We start from the raw sequence: 21,746 nt of genomic DNA on the forward strand, positions 1-21,746 counted from the left end.
CTAAGATTTGTAGTTTAGACAACGGATGCTCTACCAATACAGTACCGCAGCTGGCCTCCTTAGGGCTGCTTTGCACTAGGATGGAAAACCGAAATTGAATCCGGTTTGAGGATTGAAGTGGGTCTTTCATTGTGCTCAAGTCAAACAAAAAGACTCATACACCAAAAAATCGCCCCAACACTAGTCCTACGTCCATCCTCCAACCGGATTCAATGTCGGTTTTCCATCCTAGTGTAAAGCCGCCCTAAGAAGAACACTCTTTTGATCATTTTATTCCCTCAATGTTCTATCCTGACCCTTCAGTACATGATGTTCTACTCAAATCCACCGAAATTGCTACGTACACGATACGAAGAAGATTGGCGTCCAAGCAAGGCGAGCGGCCTCACTTGTTAATAGTTATCCTCACTTCATTTGGGAGATGTGTGGATGTGTGTGACACGAGAACGGAAATAGAGGACGGAAACGAGGTCCTCCTTGGAAGAGAGACGCCTATTACGGGAACGAACCGAAAGGCCACTCGCTAGCCAGCCATGCCCTCGTAAGAGTGGCGTGTTACAACGACACACAATGCAATGACAATGCCCTCGTTCTCACGAATGGAAGGGAGTCCAAGACATATAATTAAGGAATCACTTTGTCAGGAAATATATTGTGCAAATAACGGAGAATAGGACGATAATCTCTGAACAGAATTGCTTCACCACACAGGGTATTAATTATTTCATGAAACGAGTTGTTCATGGTGCGAATATGTTGGCTGGCTAGACATTGGATTTGCGTCTGGTTTCGGAATGATGGCTGTGTCTCTTTCGATAAAGGCCGTTGTTGTTGTGACTGATCTTCTCCTTCTTGGCGTGTTCCCCACTGCCATTGAAGAGCTTTGCTTCCCCAGGTAGGAGAGTCTCTCCGTGATGATGGTGTGCATGATGTTGTTGCTGATGGTCGTGATGGTCCTCGTCCTCGTCCTCCTCATTGTCATGGATCGGACTGATTTCAGGGAAGACTTTGAATCCCCGCTTCATTTTGATAACCATGACTCGGAACAGATGGAGCCAGGCGTGGCGAATATCCATGCTCCATTCGCCTTCTTCTTGGAGGACGGATCGAATGGATTGGCAGAAGATTGGTCCCATCACGTCCAGGTATTTCTTCTCCAGACCCATGGTCTGGTGCATTTGGCCCAATTGGGCCAGGTAGATGTCCACTTGCCGGGGGTTGTCAATATCGGCTATCACGTTTTCAATCACCTGGAAACACAAACAAAACAAAAAGGAACAGTCATTGACAGCTCAAGTTGGCGGCCTCTGGAAATTTGAAAGGGTTTCCATTTGGGTAGTTTGGGTGTGAGGACGAAGTTTGGAGCTCAACCAATGCCATTTTCCAAATGAGGTTCGAGAGTAATATTCATACAAAGGAGGTTTCTTTCTTGGAGAATGCTCCAATTTTGTGCTTCTCTTTTGAATTATCGGAGGGAAACTAACGGGAAACTGACACTAAGATCGAGTTCCCTTTGTGGGGATAGCGTATGTTTTTTTGCCATTCATTCCATAATCTGTCGTGTCAGCCTTTTCTGAGGCCCAATTTCCAGCCTCTATCGTTTAAAAGAAACGTTCACATCTGTTCTAAGACATGATTTTCCGGCCTACACTTTTTACTGATTGTATGCATGAATTTTTCAAACCTGATCGTAACTTTATTAAAAGTGCATGTAAAATACATTCACCCACTATTGCTACACGTTTTCTCCAAGACGTTGGAACATAGACCATCGGAAATCGTTCATTGAAGGAGCGAGGACCGCCCAAACTTCGACCCGATTGGACCAAAAAATCAAAAGCACAATCCCTCCGTGACAACCTTTCTCTTTTTATCAAAACCATTTCTTGACTACCATTTTTGAGCCTTTTGTACTTTAGCATGACTCCAGACAGACAACGACTACTTTGGTTCTTCAAAGGAAAAAAATCCCCATTGGTTCATTTTGGGCTCTTGTAAAAAGGATGAGCTCCCCACATGACATAGTCCTTTTTCCTCTCGGCTCACTTGGGCCTTCGTCCTTCATTCAAGTGAGCAATGTCCTGAGGGGGCCAACCTTGAGAAACTTTACACATGACCCACTCGCTTGGCGAGACAGTTCCAGGTGTTGCTGTTGTTGTTGTTGTTGTTGTCGTCGAGGTCCTTTTTGTCCATATCTTGATGACCTCTCTCGAATGATAAATGGCCATGTTGGGTAGGGAAGAAGAGTCGTGCACAGACGTGGACCAAATTTGAATTTTGTTTTGAAGCGGCCTCAAGATAATGACTCCATTATCTTTCAAACGTGGAACATTCCCGGCCAATGTAAAGATTTTGAAGACACAACAACCCGAAACGACCAACTTGAAGGTCAGAAGAGAACGCCTCAATGTCTTCTTGTACATTTGCATATTCATTTGAAAAAAAAAAAGAAAAAAGTTGCCATGCCTTTTAACGCGTGCAGCTTGATTCTTAAGTGGATTTATGGCCTAGAGCGTGACGCAATCTCTCCCAGGCATGACTCAAGAAACGTCTTCTATTTTAGCCTTTTAAACCCTCGAATATCACTTAAGCAAAGCAAATCAAATTGAGGCCATGCCTTAAAAAGATCAATGTTGAGGAAAAGATTGCTTCAGGTTTATGGCCACGTCACAATTGTTTTCTTTTTTGCAATCCAAAGATTGTGGTAGAGATGTGTCAAATAAATCGGCAACGATCTCTTTGACAAAAAGGAGATGGCAGCAAATGGTCGGTATCAAAATTCAAAAGGGAGAATCTGTGACAGAAGACTGAAGGTCTTGTAATTTTAGGATTTGGTCTAAATGACGACAGTTTTTATTTTTGTGATCTTAGTTCTAGTTTAAGAAAATCTTTTGTTTCCCATTATGGTTGTATTTAAATGAACTTTTGGTAGTTCAAAAAAATGCTAAAAGAAAAAAAAATCCCATTCATATTGCAGGATTTTCTATATTAGTTTGAATCAAATATTCTAAACTTGATTTGAAACCAAAACAAGCATTTCCTCCTAAAGAGTTATCGAACACGGCTAAGCTCATTTTATTGCATAACTTAAGTAGGAGGGAGACACTTGAACTCTTTCAAACTCTTCAGCCCAAAATTTAACTCCTATCTCTCAAGAGTTGGAATTTACCCTGAAAGAAACCCAATTGTAAAGTTTTCACAATCGCAAATCTGAGATAACAAGACGAGAAACGAGCGCTTCGTCCATGTTTTGGCACGGGGTTTGAATTTCATTTCGTGCCACATTTGAACCAATGTTCTACTGGAGATCTAAAGAACCCCAAACTCCGCTAGACAGGATATTATGAAATGTTGCCAGCACTACCTCACCTTCATCAGTCTCAGTCCGTGGTTTTGGAGGGCTTCATTGAGGGTCAGGTCTTCGAGCGGCGAGTCCTTGATAGTCGGGAAGAACATCTTGGAGGTGGAGTAATTCTGGAACAAATTGATGAAAGTGGCCGTGCCCAATTCCTTCAGGTTGGCCTTGAGGAGCTGGAAGGTGCGCTTGATGTGGGTTTTCTCGTCGTCGGAGAGCTCGATTTCCACGTCACCCGCCCCTCGCTTCATGAGCTCGGTCATGACCATGAAGAGCCTGATCCATGAGTCCTGAATGTCTTGTCGACCTCGAAGTTTTGAGGGCAGGTATTGGACTGCGGCACTCACGAAAAACGGACCCAAGGCAATCATTTCGTGGTTCTGAAAATTGAAAAACAAAACGTTTGTTTATTTGGTGTGGGTTGCTGCCTTTTTGGTCGTCTGTTTCTTGGATGGAAGTTAGGTTGTTTTCGCATAATTCATTTTTTTGATTAATATTTTGGTTTGGTTTTTCACGGGCTTTTCTAACCGCTACAGGGAATGTAATCCACAGTACTATTAAAATGCAAGGTTATAATTCGACTATTCATTACCTTTCAAAATTTATATGATATTTGGTCCACCAACGAATTTGAATTGGCAGACCGAGCTAGTCCTTGAATGTAGGGTTGATCTGGAATGCTATCTAAAAACTTGTCCATGTCTGACTTAAAAGATGCCACCGGATCAATAAGGCCTACGCATTATGTAATATTGAATGATAATGATATTTTGGCGCCAGTTGGGGTAAGAGGAACAAAATGAGAACGCTTTAAAGTGTTTTTTATGCCCTTGGCTTGAAATAGCCACGATAACGGAAGGTGCTTCAAATTCGGTTGTACAAACACTATCATTGCATCTTTTATGACAATCATTACAAAAGTGGTCAGCATTGTTTGCCAGCTTGCAATTGCAACAAGTTTCTAGTCTACCCCAGGGCCACAATTTTGGTCATTTCAATTAGTCTGGTGACTCATCCATGTTGTTTGACCAATGTACACAAAAGTTCATTTGACAGAACCTTTTTTACATAAAAAAGACCATCGTTTCATCAATCTAACAAAGTTCGTTCAAAAAATACGATGGAAGGGCAAGAAAGCCAAATGGTTGTATTTTACTAGAGAAAGCCATTTGCCATGCGAACAATACCCCCGGAAATGAACGTTCAATATCCCCTCAATAGTAAGTCAATTGCCATCGGGTTCTCTTGGGAACAAATCTAGGAAGGAAGTTGGTTGCAAATTTCCCCAATGCACTTCCTCTTGACATTGACCATTGGCCAAAAAAAGTAGCTTTCAATAGTCTAAGGGGGAGAACTGTTTCTTTCCCTCATGAATACCGAACAAGCAAGCCCAACCCTGACCTACGAAATGTCTGGAAGTGCGTATTCAAGTAAAGCGAAATATTTGATTTGCTTTTACACCAAGTAGAAACGAAAATCAATCACGTCATCTTTCAAAAAGGCAATAAAATCTACCTGTTTGTCAAAGTCCAACCTGTTCCTGAGATTGCTTAGTGTTTCTCGAAAACAAGGTTCTTTGGCAAAGCTTGCCCACTTCAACTTGGTCTATTAATTGAAACGTACCCCATTGCACATTCGCAATTATTTTTTCAAGAGTTGCTCAAATTGACAATCCCAAAAATAATCAAAAATAGGATAGAAGGTTGCAAAACAGATTTAGGACCATAAAACTGAATATCAAACAAAATTCAACCTTGTGTCTTTTGTTATTTGCGATAGCAATATTAACTCTAAGCAAGTCCCTAAGAAAAGGTGGCATTTCTTTTGTTGCGGACTTCCTTACCGCTACTGAGATTGGAATCTCAGCAGTTCAGCACGAGAAATCTATTCATTTTACTTAACTTTTATTTATAAATACATTATTTGATCGACCAACGAATTAGAGTTGACTGATCTGGCTAAACCTTATATATAAGGTTGATCGGGAATTTTAGTTTCATTCATGGAGATCTTGACAATTCCTCTCCAACCCTCACTTTTTGTCCGTGAGCTTATGGCGAAGAGCTACTTAAAAACCAATCGGAACAAGATGGTCATGGTCATGAGGATTTTGACACCTTTCATTGATCTTTACCGTATCAGTTGATTTGCTTTTTATGGAAGATGTTGCCGCCAAGTAAGGTTAAGTCTTTAGTGGAAAGGAACAGAAAACAGACTCGACATACTATTATATATCTCCATTGTTACCCTCTAGTCCAATCTGTATTGTCCTTTGCTAATACCCTCTTTTTGTGACAATGTCACTTGGCAGTGGCATGGTTTTTTCCTGTTCTGTTTTCTTTTCCCCCCATTTTGCGTATTTTTCCACGCCTCTGCCCCTTTTTTGCACATTGTGTTTTTGAGTGTCAGTTTCAATAAACAATAAAGGTAGATCAAATGGAAGGTACCCTCTTAAGTTTGGCAGTATTTTGCTTGGATTGATCAAACTAACCAGGGCATTAGAACCATTGCAACCGCCTCAAGTAATATGAAATTGATTTTGGCTCAATTGAGACACGCTTCTGGTTCAATTTATGAGCGCACAAATAAATAATACCCTTTTTCTATATCGGAAGTGCAAAAGAATCCTTTTTGAGGCTAAACATACATTTACTAGTGAAACAAAAATGCCACCTTGAAAAGCTCTTAAGGGCGCAAATAGTTACAAGATGTTCTCAATGTTGCTGAGGTTAACGTGTAGATCCTGTAAGTATAAGTCAAGGAGATTACTACTCACAAAGGCAGACATCAAATCAACCTCAAGTGCCCTTAACATACGTTTCGATTGGCCCACTTCCATTCCCAATATTTCTGGATTTGGAGGCCTCAATTAGCGGCCCACCGCCCAAAGGGAAACAAGCAAGGGACGGTCCTTCTCTCCTCCTTTTCCTTAATCCAGTTGGTATTCCCTTGCTGTCTGTACCTTTGATCTACAAAGTGGACCACAACGTGTAAGAGACAAAACCAGGGATCAAAGACGAAGGACAGAACGCCTCAATTGGGCATTTCCCATTCACACCTTACCAAATGATCGCAATCGGGTCCATTCCTTATCGAGTTTATTTCCATTTGCATTTCCTGATTATTGTTTTACTGTACTCACTTTTGGGTTCATTTCAAGCTTGTTTTATGAAAGAAAAGCAATAATAATATTTCAAGCATGTTTTATGAAAGAAAAGCAATAATAATCGACCCAGAGTCAAACCTCGCTCATGGTTATTCTTGAGACATCTCAGATCTAGTTCTAGACCTTTTTCGGTTTTTCTCTGGAGAGGTTGTTTCTAGAAATGTTTTTGTACTTTCACTTGAAGAATGATTAGTAATAGTGTACTACTCGATGACGTGCTTATTTATTGAATGTCAACCAAATTGTAGTCTGGGATCGACATTCGTTATTTACCTGACGCCATTTTATGTGTTATCAGACGCAGACGAATCAGTGAAGAAATGGGAGAAATAATCAATAATGGCATGTTACGAGACTGACATTGGAACGATATGGCAAAGACGTGGAAGACATGTCCAAGACGGCGAAAATGATGTCATTTCAAAACTCCATTCATATTGATGGGACAATTAGAGGCCATGGGACAAGTCGGAAATGGGGTCCTGGTTTATAACTTGGGTTGGCAGATACTGTACACTAAAAGGAATGTACGGATGGATATTCTGGACCAATCGAGAAACAAAGGTTGGTAATTCAAATCGATATTATGATGAACAAAAACAATATTGGTTTCCGAGCCGACTCAGATTATATCCACGTTTAGCAACAAGTGATGTCGTACAAAAGATGATGTATTTTCAAGGACGAGGTCTACGTAAAAAAAGAACAATGTTGGTGGTCTACGTAAAAAAAGAACAATGTTGGTTTTTCTTTTATCAGGAAGGGTTATCTCTCATTGAGAATCAACGTCAGCACTTTCTTATCGCAGATAGCTTGAACTAATGAGACCTTACGAGTACATCGAGTACAATTCAATAGTACAATCAAGGCAAACGATGAACAAACGTATCAAGGAAAAGAGCAAAAAAGTGAAGTCAAATGACTTTGAGCCCTTCAGTTTGCATAGACAACGTTGGGAACAAGAAAGAGTTTAACGCGCAATTTTTTAGGCGAATTTTGCAAAAGCAAGAGATTGAGGTTTCTTCATTTTAATGTACATTTGAAAAATATGTGAGGTTTAGATGAACTCTTTCGAAGCCGATCTTTAGAGTAAGGTCGTCATTCGTGTCATTTGCTTTTTAGTACGGTGTGTTCCAGACCTGGTAATTGCAGAATCTTTATTCGCAACTTATCGCACCACATTCTACCCTGGAACTACGTCTTAGAAGATTGTTTTAAGGAGTGGTTATCTTTAAAAGCGCTAGCACTATAAAGTAAGCTGTGTTCCACTCAGGGAATCTACAAGTGTTGGGGCGAGGCCGGCAAAGGTCGGACTCGTACAAGTCCTCTATTTTTTTCACTTTTGACCGGACTCGTCGACTCGAGTCCGGCAAAAGACTCGAGTTTTTCACTAGTCAGGTCAAGCAAAAAGACTCGTCTTGCGACATTAAAAGAAAAAATCAATATCTCTTTTGACGAGTTTTCCGCACTCGAGGCCTTTCTAAAAGACTCGAGTCCGGCCAATTCCTCCAATATCGAGAAAATGACTTGAGTGCACTCGGACTCGAGACCGGAATCGCCCCACCACTAGAATCTACCCTTTCCATAATCATTTGTTCCCTTAGACTTAAATCAAATTATATTAACTATATAAAATACCGTGTCCCCACTTCGAGGCAAGTCTTCGTTGATCATTTATTCCCTCAAGTGTTTGTTCTTGTCGAAAGCAATAATATGAACGTGAAAATCTGTCTCTGGAATTGGGTTTTCAATTAGATTACGATAAAGCGTGGATTTTCAAAGCTCTTTTGTGTACGTGAAACCGATTAGAATACGAACATGAGGCCGTAATTGTAATTGTTCCATCCGAGACCTCTCCTGGCAATTGGCCCCCTTATCCCTCTCAACCCTTGATGCCATGTGATCAATTCACCCCCCCAGGATATTACTCGTAAGTGGTTTTGGAATCGAGGACATGCAAGGGACATCCAGGGAAGTCAAGACACTGAAAGAGGCGAAGTTCCACTTACCATGATGCCATTTCGTTGATGGATCTTCCCCACGCACTCCAAGTAGTCGAGGACATCATCGAGGTTTGCAACATGGGACACCACTTTGACCACAGCTCGAGCCACACGTGGAACATGACGTTGAAGGGCGTTCTCTGCAACCAGAAGGACGCAAAGAAAAACATCAGGAAGAGTCAATTGATAACACAGCATGCTTCTCCATTGGGTTGATTCGGAGACTTTTAGATGATGAGGATAGATAACGAGTCNCGCCTTGGCCGTACAGCAGGGGGGGAGGGTCGGGGGAAATGGTGCCACGAGAAGAACTTGAGAACTTGATCCTCTTATTCCTATTCTATCTTCTCGTGATCTGCTTTTGAATGCGTCTATTTGGAGATCCAAATGGATGTTTGACATTTATATGGCAATCGTTTGTTTCAAGAGGAGCTCGTGATGTGTCAATCAAAATATGGATTAGCTTACATAAGGCTTGTCGGCTTGCTATTGCAACTTTCCCAAGTAACCAATAGGAATGAATATACATACATACATATTCAAAGCGGAGCAAGTGGGTCTTAGCACGAAGATCAAGGCAAATCACGTTGTATGCTAGATGGGTTGCCTTGATTATAACATCATCAGAGTGTCCAGATTATGTTTCTACATTCACATGGTAATCTCATTCCCTAGCATTATATTAATTTGCTAGTATGGCTACTCGAAGTACATTATGTGGGAATAGTTATTGTTAGAGGGCCGATTTAAAAGTTTTGCACATAGTTTGATGCTTTAGGTGAGAAAACTTTTTCGCGACATGATGTTCAAACGTCAGTTTTTCCTCATTTTTGACCTGAAAAACTCATTCTTCTACATAACACTTTTATATGAGTTTAAGGAAATTTGATTGAGCTCATTACTTTTCAAAATTGGAGTATCAGTAAAATGTCAAATTGCAAACAACATTTGCTTCACATTCCATAAACTTTATCAAAAGTTCTTTCAAAATGAAGTTTAACATCGGGAGAATAAGTTGGAGAATGGAATAGCGCCTATATGAGTGTGTTTCTTTTCTGTTGGAAATCTTTGCCATTACATCAGCATGGAAGATGAGAAAAGACAACAATTTAGCAAGGTGATTGTTATTTCAAAATGTAAAAAAATGAGCATTTGACATTTCAGTGATCTGGGCAGTTATGTTTCATTTGAACTAAAAGTGAAACAGGTTGGAAGCATCACAGATGACTTTTTCCAATTATCCAATATTTTTCATTTTGCAAAGGATTGGGAAATGAATGTGTACCCAGTTCAACTCAAACTGGAAGAGTAAGCAGCACTCCCAGCAATTCAATTCAAATAGCAGCAACATAACGATTTTCTGTTATAATAATGCCTTACTTTTTATTATCAACTTTTTGCCATTTTTGTCACTCTTTTTTGTCATTTTGTTCACTTAAAAATGACATTTCATGACACATAACATCGCTTTCAAATCCGCTCTCTAGTTATTGTTATCTTTGCCCCCTAATCACCCAACCTAGGTTAGTACTAACTCGTTTATCATTGTCTGATGAGCCTATCAGTATTATCCCTTTGGCCTTCGAAGCCTTCAATCTGCTTGGGTCCTAATCTCTTGAAGCGCTTGGATCAATGAACTTGGATCACACATGGAATAGCAATGGGGCTCCTCCCAAATTGTGTTTTGGCATTGGCACACTCGTCTGTCCCACTTCTCGGAGAGGCATAGTAGCTCCATATTGAAGTGGTCTAATCAAGGAGAATGCTGGCAACATTTGCGACTCAGCTTGACCAATACTGGTGTGGGCGATAGTTGGCACGCTCCTCTTCTCTGCAGGAAACATAAAGTTTCAGCTATCATCAAATTCCAAAACCTTGGTTATTGCCAACTTCAAAGAGACTTTGGGTAGCTTTTGAGAGCCCTTATCGACAATATCTGATTCATTTGCAATCGAAGCTTAAGCATTCTGGTGCATCATGAGCGGTGCAGTGAAAATGAAACTCCTGGATCAATTCCATTCCATTATGTGTATTCAACTGAATCCAGATCTGGAAACATGCATCTTTCACGGAAAGTCATCTCAATGAGAAAAGGGATAGGTTGAAGGTACCAATTGCATGAGGCTTCAGGTTGTTAATGAATCCGTCGTTATTTCTGACATTCCAATAGGAAGGGTCCAATTCCAGAGAGGAAAGTGACCTCAAAGTATAGAACAACTAATGTACTACTATAGGCCTTTCCCGCCCCCCTATCGTTCTATTAACGCGCGTGCATGCAATAATCATGTTACGGCCTTCAAGATCAAAACTTGGCTTTGCATCGGTTGCTTTGTCTTCTAGTAAGACCTTTAAGTGAGTGCCGATCAATGATAAACGTCCACAGAAACGCAATAGCTCAGCCTCGGATCTTAAGGTCGCTTTCTCGAAGAGAGACGACGAATGCAGAGCTCATCAAAAAAGCCTCGGTATGTGGAACATCGTTGCATAATTCTACGCCTTGGTATGAGAACAAGCCCAAGTATGGGGTGTATATTAGGAGCCAAGAAGAGGCTTAGAACCAATAAGCACCAGTTCGTTCACCTTTGTTGATCTCATTTGAGGATGTGCCATATCCTACAACGCATTTTCCGCCAGTACTCTTTTACTACGTAAAAGTTCGAGTCCGATATATTTTCGCTAGTGGAAGTTGTGAAAGGGGATAGTTCTAGAGCTTCTCTCATTGACGTTTTCCTCCAACGTACTATTCTGAATGTATCTTTTTTCCATGGGATGACTCAACTTGCAATATACGAGTACCAAAGTCCCTTGGTCAGCAATTTCCATGGCAGGAACTCGACGTCGAATCATTATCTTGCTCCACACGATGGTTGAATCGGGGAAAAACGAACTTGTTTGTAAATGTCGATTTTGTTTAGGCTCCAAAAAATGACATCCTAACCTTTTGTTATTGTGTTTTGATTTAATTATTGACCTTCGATGTGGATGAATCCCACGTCAATTCTGGATGTGTTTTTTCACACTTAATCATTGTTTTGGATTAGTGTCGGCAAGACGGTTTTCGGAAGATTTATTTCAATCAATCATTGCTTTTGTGGAATAAGTTGGCTTTTGAAGTAGATTAGCGAAACATTTTTGAACACTAAACTATACTCCATAGGTTATATTCTTACTAAATAACTTCATGGCGATAGGGTGCTCGTGAATAAGGTTTTTTCTAAAATATATATTTTTAGAAATTAAAGAACAAATGATAATAAAGTTAAGAATAGCATGTTTTGAATTATGCATGCTTTATTTTGGCCAACATTAAAGTTCAAGATGTAACCACGTTGACATAGCAAATAGCACTATTTCGCAAGTGATGTCAAAATTATCCGATTTTTGTTCCAAAATTGAATGCGGAACTAACAAGAAAAATGGCTTGGCATTTACTTTCGTCGGACAAAGTTGAAAGTTGATCGAGTCAATGTGCACAAGTTTTCCGATATTTTTCTCCACGATTCGGATCCTCTCTGATACGCAACAGATCTTGGGATCTGGTCTGATAGTTTTAGGTCTACATACTACTTCCATCATTGTTTCAGAATGTTGAACCCAAAAAGTTAGACCAATCCGTTACGACCTTCAGCCAAGGGTCCTTTCAAGTGCGTACGTGGTACACTTTGGCGATTGCGACCAATTCAAGTGCAGTCAGCCGGCAAGGTCAGAAAGAGATCCACAATTTGGATCAACTCAACCTTCACTCCCCTTGTTGAGTGGACTGGCCTTATCTCGCTATTTCTACAATACCTTTCAAAGCCAGACGAGGAGATGTTCTGGGAGCAAGTTTCCAAACTTCAGTGGCAATGTTTTGGGGGTTCTAGTTTGAGGAGAGAGAGAGTTGGTTGCAACTTCCTTCTTTTGGGGTGTGGCAAGAATTCATTCAGTTACATCTTTGACACTTGAATGTAGCTCATTTGTCATTTTAGCATGAATTCATGCAAACACCATTTGGCCTTTGTATTGGGCCTTGGGACAAAGCTGTAAATTCCTTTCAAATGGGAACACAACTCTTTGTTTCCTTTTCATGAGCGGCCAAATTGGCCCTTCATTGTATCCATGGAGCCCATTGGTGTCAAAACAACCATTCATCTCTTGGGCATTCATTATGCACATAAAACCAGTTGGATGGTCTTGTCTTCTTAAAGCGAAACGTGGTAAGTGCATGTGTGTATGTAGCACCATTCCTACTTGGGCCTCCTGTCTGCCAACAGCATGGCTAGATCTCAAAAAGCAAGTTGGTTGCATCCAAAAATGGGCATTACTAGTTTAAGTTGAACGAGCTAGTTGTGGAAAGGGGCGGAAGCATTCGCTACATCTGTTTTCAATGTTTTTTTAGGGTTAAGAGATTTCAATTTGAACATCATTGCACAGATTGAATAAAGCTAATAAGATATCTGCTTTAAGTTCTCTAGCACAAATCTAATTGATAATAAGTGACAGAAGACCAGCTGGAGTTATTTGAAGCGAGAGCAAATAGGTACATTAAGGACTTAGTTCGTTCAACATTACTACAACATGAAAATAACGATCTTACAATTACAACAGTCTTTCACGACACATGTATTTTTCGTCAAGGAACACGTACTGTAGATACAGCTTCAACGCCCACTTTTGGTAATGCTTATGCACACCATTTGGGAGTGTCTGGATGTTCTTGGTAATGATGAATTATCGCAATGGGGCGCAGTATTTTGAGCGAACAGCGTCGTTCTTATTTTTGGCTTCTGATTTACGTTGAAGAGCAAGGTATAATGTTTCAGAGAGCCAATCCAGTCCTCGCTAGTCGATTCTTGTACTGAAGTAAGCAGCCCAAATGATCCGACCATCATCAATCAGATATATCGTAAGAGTTTGGGGGGTAGAATCAGTGCAAAATTCCGAGTTCTTAGCGTGGTTAAATATGTTCGGAAATCGCCTCTTATCTTGCTACAAGTTATCAAGATGGTGGCTTGCTTCGAAAACAAGTATTTTGGAAAATAGGGAAAAACTTCCTAACGACCCATGTTTACATTCCATAGATAGTTTTGCAGGAATTTGCCCATCAATAACGAAAATCGGGCTCGATGTGATACCAAAAAGGCTTCCCCAGACATCTTGGCTCTTTCATGCCTGGGTGGGGTTTTAGCGCAACCTTTTTGATCTCATTGTTGTGAGTGACCCTTGAAAAATGAACACGCTATTGCGCCTACCTCGCCTTTTGTTTCCACGGTTTTTTTTTGCAGCAACAATCAATCTCAAAAAATACCTTCAAGTTTGAGAAATGATCATTAACCTCTCGAACCAACAAAATGTTCTCTCTGAGCATTTTGATTCCATCCACCACAAGATTTAGTCAAGGAAATTGGTAGAATGCACTATTCCCTTAAAACCAATCTGAAGCATACTTTTTGTTTTGTGCTGGGTAAGAAATCATGCCATGAAGTTGTTTTGAAGAAACAAGGGTTAAGAAACTGATCAAGTGAAAGACGATAAGGCCATGAATATGTTGAAAAATAACTCCCATTTAACTTGCTTTCAACATAGGTAATGATATAAATTTGAAGCACCCAAAGGGAATACTACTCTGCTACCATGACTATATAAAAGGGAAAAATAGCCCTTATAACTACAAGGTTTGTTTACCCTAACATGTATTGTAAGATGGAGAAAGAATGGCCAAGGCTCAAGGGTACATGTCTCGTGGTCACATTATTTTGGTAAAACCCTCAAGGTTACAAGGTTGCTTGGCCCCTCGATCAAATGAATTTGTTTCCAAAGGAGGGAAACTAATCATTCATGGCAACTCTAGCTCTTTTGTCCCAAGAGGAATCATCTCCATGTCCACTAAGTACAAGGGGGGGGGGTATCTAATGCCAATTCCCCTCTTATGGTTCATAAGAGGTCCCATAGGAACTCGTGGTTTCTATCATCACCAAAACAGCTAGGTAATCTCTCTATAAGACGTTTTGATCCGTCATAAAAAAAAAAACAGATAAATTAAGAAACATCTTCTAAGACTCTTTGGACGGCAAATGAAGATTGGAAAAGAATGGAGCCCGTCCAATTTCCCACCAGATGAATCCGCACGCCAATATGGATTATTCAGTAGCTATAGTCGGGCCACAAATCCAGCCAGATGTGATGCTCACATTGGCCCGAGGGAATTGGCCCAAGGAATAAATTGGTTTTTGCTGTTTCTTTCAACAGTCAATGTTCCACTCCAATCCCAACTGGAACCAAGGGCTCACATGGCCGAGGTTAGGAAATCAACCTGATCGTGCCATGAATTTGAAAGCAAATCTTTGAAAGTCGCTCGCCCAATGAGGTTGGAATTTCTGATGAACGAGGTAGGAGATAATTGGAAACAGATACGTCCGATCGTGAGAATTTGCGAGTCTAAAAGTTTATAACTTGAATTATTGATCATCATGGAAGTTTTGAACCAGCGAAAGGCATTGCTTTTTACATATGCTATTGCAGGATTGCTTTATGTGCAAATTATTCTCAAGCCGGATTTTGAAGACGAAATTTGCAATACCAATGTACTGAAACCAAGCTTAATGTAGGTCAAGTATTTTTTGGTGCTTGGCCATGTTTTGTCTTATTTTGTAAACGCAAGGATGGCCCTTTTACATTGTGTGACTTTCTTTGTTTTTTCTGTTTTGATTACAAAACAAAATTTTTAGACATGTAGGTTCCAGAAAAATATGCTGTCTCATTTCATCTAAATGGCCCACAATCGATATGTATTCTCTGTCATTTGTAGCCCACAACCATGAAACATCATCAATTGCGTGCTCGCAATATTGGTTCACAATCTATTGACTAATTGACGAAATTTGAACCAAACCCAGAGACTCAAGTACCTAGCCTTTAGTTTTAACCCTCGAACTAAGTTTCGTTATCCATGGATTGAAAGTTCTTCCCCCCGAAACGAGTTATTTGATTACATTCGTCCTTTGTCCCCTTTGAATCTGAGCCAAAAAGTAACTCTGATTGTAACGGACTTTGAAACTGGAGAGTTCTTTTATTTGCTTTCGGCCCGCTTCCCCCGATTCCTGTTCCACCACGTGTCCTCTCCCTCGTTCACTAACCATTTACAATTGTTGGAACCATTTCATTCTTTCGTGATGTTCGTGGGCTTACCTCCTTCCTTCTCGTGTCTTTGTAGATCAGAGATGCTGTAGTTCCGGAATCCAAGAAATTTATCTTTCACATCTGGATTTTCCGTGAACAGCTCCAAAAAGGCCTGTGTGAGGATTGGAATGATGTGTTTCTTGAGGTGTGGCCAAGTTTGCTGAAATGAACGAGGAGAGTGAAAGAAGGACGAATCTCGAATGGATTGACTGACTAAAGTTTCTGACACATGGCCATTTCCTCTTCCGTTCAAAGTAGCTTCACTTAAATTCTCAACATAGAAAGATTTCGAAACTTGTGGGTGACTGTTTGTTTAGCAAGAGAGTCTCGGTTTTATTTTTTAAGACTCGTCCCTATCCTCGGAGTTAGGGCTTGAACGTTATCCAGAATGAATATCTATGGAGAGTGCATTTTTATACTGAATAAAGGTCAAGTGCTTAAGACTTCTAAAAAAGGCCCTGTATTTCTGCATATCATATAAGAATCAGAAGGGTAATTGTCATACGTCATGATGTCACAAAGATATGCTTCTAAGCTTCATTAAGCTCCTTCATTGAAGGATGATGTTCATCATAACGAAGCCGACAGGACACACTTCTTGCATTATTCAATTAACTTTTCTCCGTGAGAACAGAACTAATGAGAACAAATGTATTGGTGAAATGATGTGTCACAAGTTAGTCGTTATGTATCTAATGAGTAATCACAAAGATGCTTGTTGCGGCTAATCGACATTCATGAACTCGTTACCATAATCCATTCCATAACCCATGGTCACCCTGTTTTCATCCAAGTTGACATGAAGTTGACACTGTCCCTACGGTCGCATAAAATGACTTTTGTGTTTTGGCTTTGACAAGAGACAAGGCCTTTAGGGCATTCTGGGCTGGCTAGCATTTCTGATTTAGTGGTAGTCCTGGCATAGAAAAAGAACCATTTTTCAAAACATATCTGGTTTAAAGAGAATTCCAAGCCAGACCGCTATTGGTTTCGGCCAAATTGACTCTTTGCAATGAAAGACAAAGTGGAACCCCTAATTTATTGCGGCCAAGATTAATTTCCTGGGAAATGGCATCCCTGCCAACCAGTTGATAACCAGTTATGCCACATGCACGTGATTTACTACTCGCCAACTTCATTTCTTGGTGGCCATGTTTGTAAGAAAAAAGATCCCTCTTTGTGCTTCTTCTACCTTCATTCTGTTTGTTGGCATTGTATTGAAGCGCTGACCCAGATTATTGCGAGGAAATCACTAACCAACCCATCCTCATCCTAAAGCTTTGGTGACTTGTTTTGTGCGTACGGGTACGAGGTTCTCGCGATTGGAGAAGATGTACAAAACGTACATCAAACGGAGTAGACGACAAGGAGACCTTCTTGGAACTTTCCAGATCCAATCATAAAATTGGTCACAGCAATGGCATCAGAGGGGATGTCGCCAAACAAGTCTCAACCAGAATGGGATGAGGTGCACATCAAAAATTAATTTCAAAGACAATGGCAATTTCCAGGCCCTGAATGTAAGTGGGCACGTTAACATACTCAAAAATAATCATTTTATTGTTTGCCCTCTGTGGGATCTAAATTATTTCATCAAGCATCTCAATCAGTAGGTGTGAATTTCGTTGAGTGAATATTTGTCGTGATAGTATTTTTTTGTAGAGGGTGCATTAAAGGATTTTACAACTACGGCTCTTTGAGAACTTGGAAGGGAGGGCATGAATTATGTAAATTGAAGTGAATCCTGATCAGGAAATCACTCAATCACAAAAGTAACTCCATTTGTTTGTGTAAAAGAGGGGCAAACAGAAGGATGAAGGGAAAAAAGAGAGAGCTATCGATCACATAGGGAACAGAAATAGAGTAAAAAAGTATGTTTAGCTCATGAATAGCGAGTGCCATCGATTAATTTGCCGGATTGCTCATGGGTTCCCAAAAGGCTCGTTTGTCGACAGCCCGACAGTAAGAAATATGAGACCCTAAAAATTGACCATTTATCACGACCTTGGTGTATTTATTGTCCATTCGATTAGCGCTCAATATTGAACTCGTCGGTTAAATGTGATGATGTCTCAAGCCGTTGTGTCACATAATTTGATAAAAAAAGACATCTAATCATCTGGTCCACTTTAGATGGGCTTTACTTTTCTCGGGTTCAATGATCGTCAAGCTCTCCCGTACACCTAGTATGACAGCAAATTACTAGTTGAGCTTTCCGATCCAGTTACCAGGACGAAAAAAAAAGACAGGATCATCCTAGGATGTCCATTCGATATGTTTTTATGCTTTTCTTTTTTTTGAGGATTGCTCGATAACCTTGGGTAGAAATTTGTCATGAGAGATTCATTTCCAGTCGATTATGGCCATAAGGGATATCTTATATGAGGTAATTGTGTTGAAGGGCTCTTGACATAGGCAATAAACAACTTCCCAATCCAAGAGGTACTTGTTTGAACATCAATGAAAGGTTTGAAAGGTATGTTTGGCTTCTTATGAGTGGTTTGCTCCGAAATGATAAGTAGCCCTATTGACATTTCATGGATTGAAAGAAAAATGTCCGTTTATTGGACGTCATCAGAAAACTTCCGTAAACCTTGTCAAACACTCTCGAGAGGAGAGGATCAAGACATCCAATATGATTGGTCAGGTTTTCCCCGCATTTGGTATCATATGTGAGACATTTGGAGTTGAGGAGGTCGGATTTTTGGGAGAGCTGTATGTTAGGAGGAAAACTAAAGTTACAGATAGAGTACATTTTGGTGATGAGATAAAGGAAGTCATTAATCTCCCGGACTCTTCATTAAACAAAAGTGGCATCTTGTTTTTTTTTTGCTTTCTCCCTTTATCTCTTGAATATCCTAGCTCTCGAAAAATGGTGGGCGCCGATAAAAAGCATTATGAAGAGAACCCTGAGGTTGATTCTGAACCTCAAATCAGGGAATTTATTCGAACAACTTCTTCCCTCAAGCTTGAAAAGAAGGAGTTTGATCAGTTTTCCATTGATAGGACGTAGGAAAAAAGGAATAATTCGAATTCGATAAGGGGAGGAGACGTGGTGTAGTGGTTAGCGCAGTTTCCTTATACGAGAGAGGTCCCCGGTTCGAATCTCCTCCCCGACCTTTCTCAAGGAAACTTTTAGACGCTACCCTGTCCACAGACGGAGAACCAAACTGATCCGGACACGACCCTGCCTATCGGAAAAAGTATAAGGACGATGTGATAACTGGCTTCGCCGGCCGTGCGAGGCTCATCCCGCCGACCCTAGCACCCAAATACAAAGGAAATAAATAAATAAATAAATGAATAAGTGGCCCTTGAAGTCATGAACCAAGATTCTGAATTGCAATTCCGAAGATGTGCATCTGGAAAAGCTGGGTTAGGAATGAAATCAGATTGCCGTGCAAAATGACTACTTTTCTTATTTCGGACAATGAAAGTGCTGATATGTTACTTTGATGAAAATGTGTAAAAATGAATTAACAGCAAGAAATAGTGACTTCGCCAGCATTATTCGTTTTGTACTTATTCGAAAAATGAAAATAAAATCTACTATCAGTTATGATAATTCTTGATTTTTTCGCGAATGAGAACCTAGGACAATGTTGGCAGTTCTCGGACAATCAACTGATCACTGATTTACTCAAAATTCTTACCCTTTTTTAGAAAGCCTCAATATTGAAAATAGTGGCGAAACAAGAGCATGAAAGAAGAGGTTGGAAGCTTGCTACATGTCAAGTTCCAGAAAATCGTTCAAGATCATAGGTGGGCTGTTTATCATTAACCGTTATTGCTCAATTAAGAATGTGGATTGTTACGTAGTCTTAATTTGTATTGCGAATCGACTAACCTTGTTTTTGGTAACGTTTAATTTTTTATCAAAATAGAGATTGCTACCACCAAAGGTTTTGAAGCCACCTGATCTGACCTCTTTTCAATGAACAAGCTCACATTTATTCAGAAATTACCGGCATAGTTTCAATTATGTACACGGCGTTTCATTTTGAGGAAGTCTTTGCCGTGAAAAGAGCAACACCAAAAACTTTTTCTCACGAAACGTCTCAACGTTTTCTTTCCATGAAGAAAGTTGACAATGAACATCGACCCCCGCACTTAATGAACGAAAAATCATCTCTCCATTTTTTGCGTTGTTTCTGTTCTTGTTTGTGTTGTTGTTGTTGACGTGGTTAGTTCATTTCAGTTCCTTGATGTTGTTCTCCCTTGGGGATAATCCCAGGCATCTTATCTTCAACAGTACCTTTCAAACTTTCTTAGCGAAACATGGTAAGGCGAGCTATCATACGGACTTGAAAACCTCATTCCCCACTGCATTTACACAACTCCTCTCAGGTCACACAACACAAAATGAGAGTGGAACCAATCTTTTGTTATGGCAAGTGTTCGAGTAAATGGTCGCTTACCTGAATGTTATCAATCTCCTCGTCTGTCAGAATGTCTTGGGGAAGTTTCTTGGGCCGCCCCTTCTCCGACAATTGGTCATGTTGGGCGGACCGATTGGGAGATTCTTTCTGGACGTGATTGCCCATCCTGATGGGGAGAGGAGCGAAGGACGAGATTGGCCCGAATCCTTGGGTGTGTTCCGTGTGTTCCGTGTGTTCCGATCAATCTCTTTCACTGGTCCTTTTCGTGGCAACGAGAAGGTCGACCGATCATGTCAGAGATCGTCTCGCGGCGTGGGTCAATATTTTCGTTGTTTTATTTGCAACTTGATCAAATTACTCAATGGCGATCTCAACCTGAGCTAAGTTGATGTCTCGAGGACGTTAGACTGGGTTCTGACGCCAGAAACGATGAGCAACATCACTTTAAGAGCCTTCGAGGCCGTCAGAGGCCAGAGAGAAAAACAAGCGGCGAGAGCGAGTGTGCGGCCAGGAAATGAGGATGCCTTCTTTCTACGCGAATGGAACACGGGGGATCCTAGTTCCCCCAAGCAAGTGGAACGCTACGACATGTACTACTACGCACGGTCTCACTCCTGAAATTCGAGCCCTCCAGTTGACGCCTCATGATCAACGGCGTGCATTTCGTACATGTCTCTTTCTCCGTCTCTCTCTTTTATTTTGCTTACCGACTCCGTGAGGAACATGCGAAGAGTGGAACATCTCATGGGACGACCCTTGAAAAATGGGGTTTCCACTTTAACATCAAGCCAAGAGACGAGCTGATAAATGAAAAGGCTTGCTTAGTATATGACAGATCTGCGTTGGAGATTTTTTTTTATCATACGTAGAGTTGGGTTGTACCGCATGCACCTTTGAATTCTCATTGAAAATCCTTCAGTCAGTGACACCAGAGATGCCACTTTGGCGGAAGCTCGTTTCATGGACCATTGTTCAAAGTACAATTCAAAGATGCATCTCAAATCCGGCATTTTGAGATCTTCTTCAGGGGGAAATAGCAGATTGGTTTCCAAGTTGGAACAAAGTGCAATGCGTTCATTCCAAAATGAGGACGCCTATGCGATCACAGTGGACGAGATCGCGGATCATGCTTCCTTGCCTTGAATTAGAGGAGGATGAAATACATTCAATATTTCGAATTGATTGTTGGCTTATCTTCGACATTTTGGTCTTGCGATGTCAGATACAATATTCGCAAAATTTCTCACAAAATATTTTGCTTGCATTCTGATTAGTACTAAACGAATTTTGTTTGTACCTGGAGCATTTAGATGATGAACTTGGCCTTTTTACGAATTTTGCCATAAATTGTGTCCCACACTTTTTTTAATCTGGCTATTTCCTGTGACAGCCGAAAAATGTCATGCGATGTTAAAAAAAATGATAATGCTTATTTTGTTTGTATCTAGGCTGATATTAAATGATATTTTGTTTCAAGGATCTAGTTGATAAACTTGGCCTTATTACATACTTTGGCTTAAAATGTGTGTCACACTTTCTTTTGCTTGGCTATTTTCTGTGACCGTCGTGAAATGTAATGGTTCGTAACATGCGCATGATTGGGACTTGCACAACGAGTTTGTGCTTGGGTGGCCACAATGGGTATTGCATTAAGATATATTTGACCCTTTTGGATGCTGAAGGCT

At 40.5% G+C, this 21,746-nt stretch overlaps 1 protein-coding gene across 1 annotated transcript; it reads right to left on the bottom strand.

Annotated features, from left to right (window-relative positions):
* Positions 1–600: 600 nt before the first annotated feature.
* LOC131884636 (uncharacterized) lies at positions 601–20,512 on the bottom strand. The gene is made up of 5 exons (XM_059232473.1): positions 20,101–20,512; positions 15,692–15,842; positions 8,531–8,664; positions 3,370–3,735; positions 601–1,250 (listed from the first exon to the last, which is right to left on the bottom strand). The coding sequence occupies exons 1-5, from the start codon at positions 20,224–20,226 to the stop codon at positions 765–767; spliced, it is 1,263 nt and encodes a 420-aa protein (XP_059088456.1). The 5' UTR covers positions 20,227–20,512; the 3' UTR covers positions 601–764.
* Between the last annotated feature and the right edge of the window lie 1,234 nt (positions 20,513–21,746).

The sequence above is a fragment of the Tigriopus californicus genome, chromosome 8 (assembly GCF_007210705.1).
Source record: "Tigriopus californicus strain San Diego chromosome 8, Tcal_SD_v2.1, whole genome shotgun sequence".
Classification (NCBI taxonomy): domain Eukaryota; kingdom Metazoa; phylum Arthropoda; class Copepoda; order Harpacticoida; family Harpacticidae; genus Tigriopus; species Tigriopus californicus.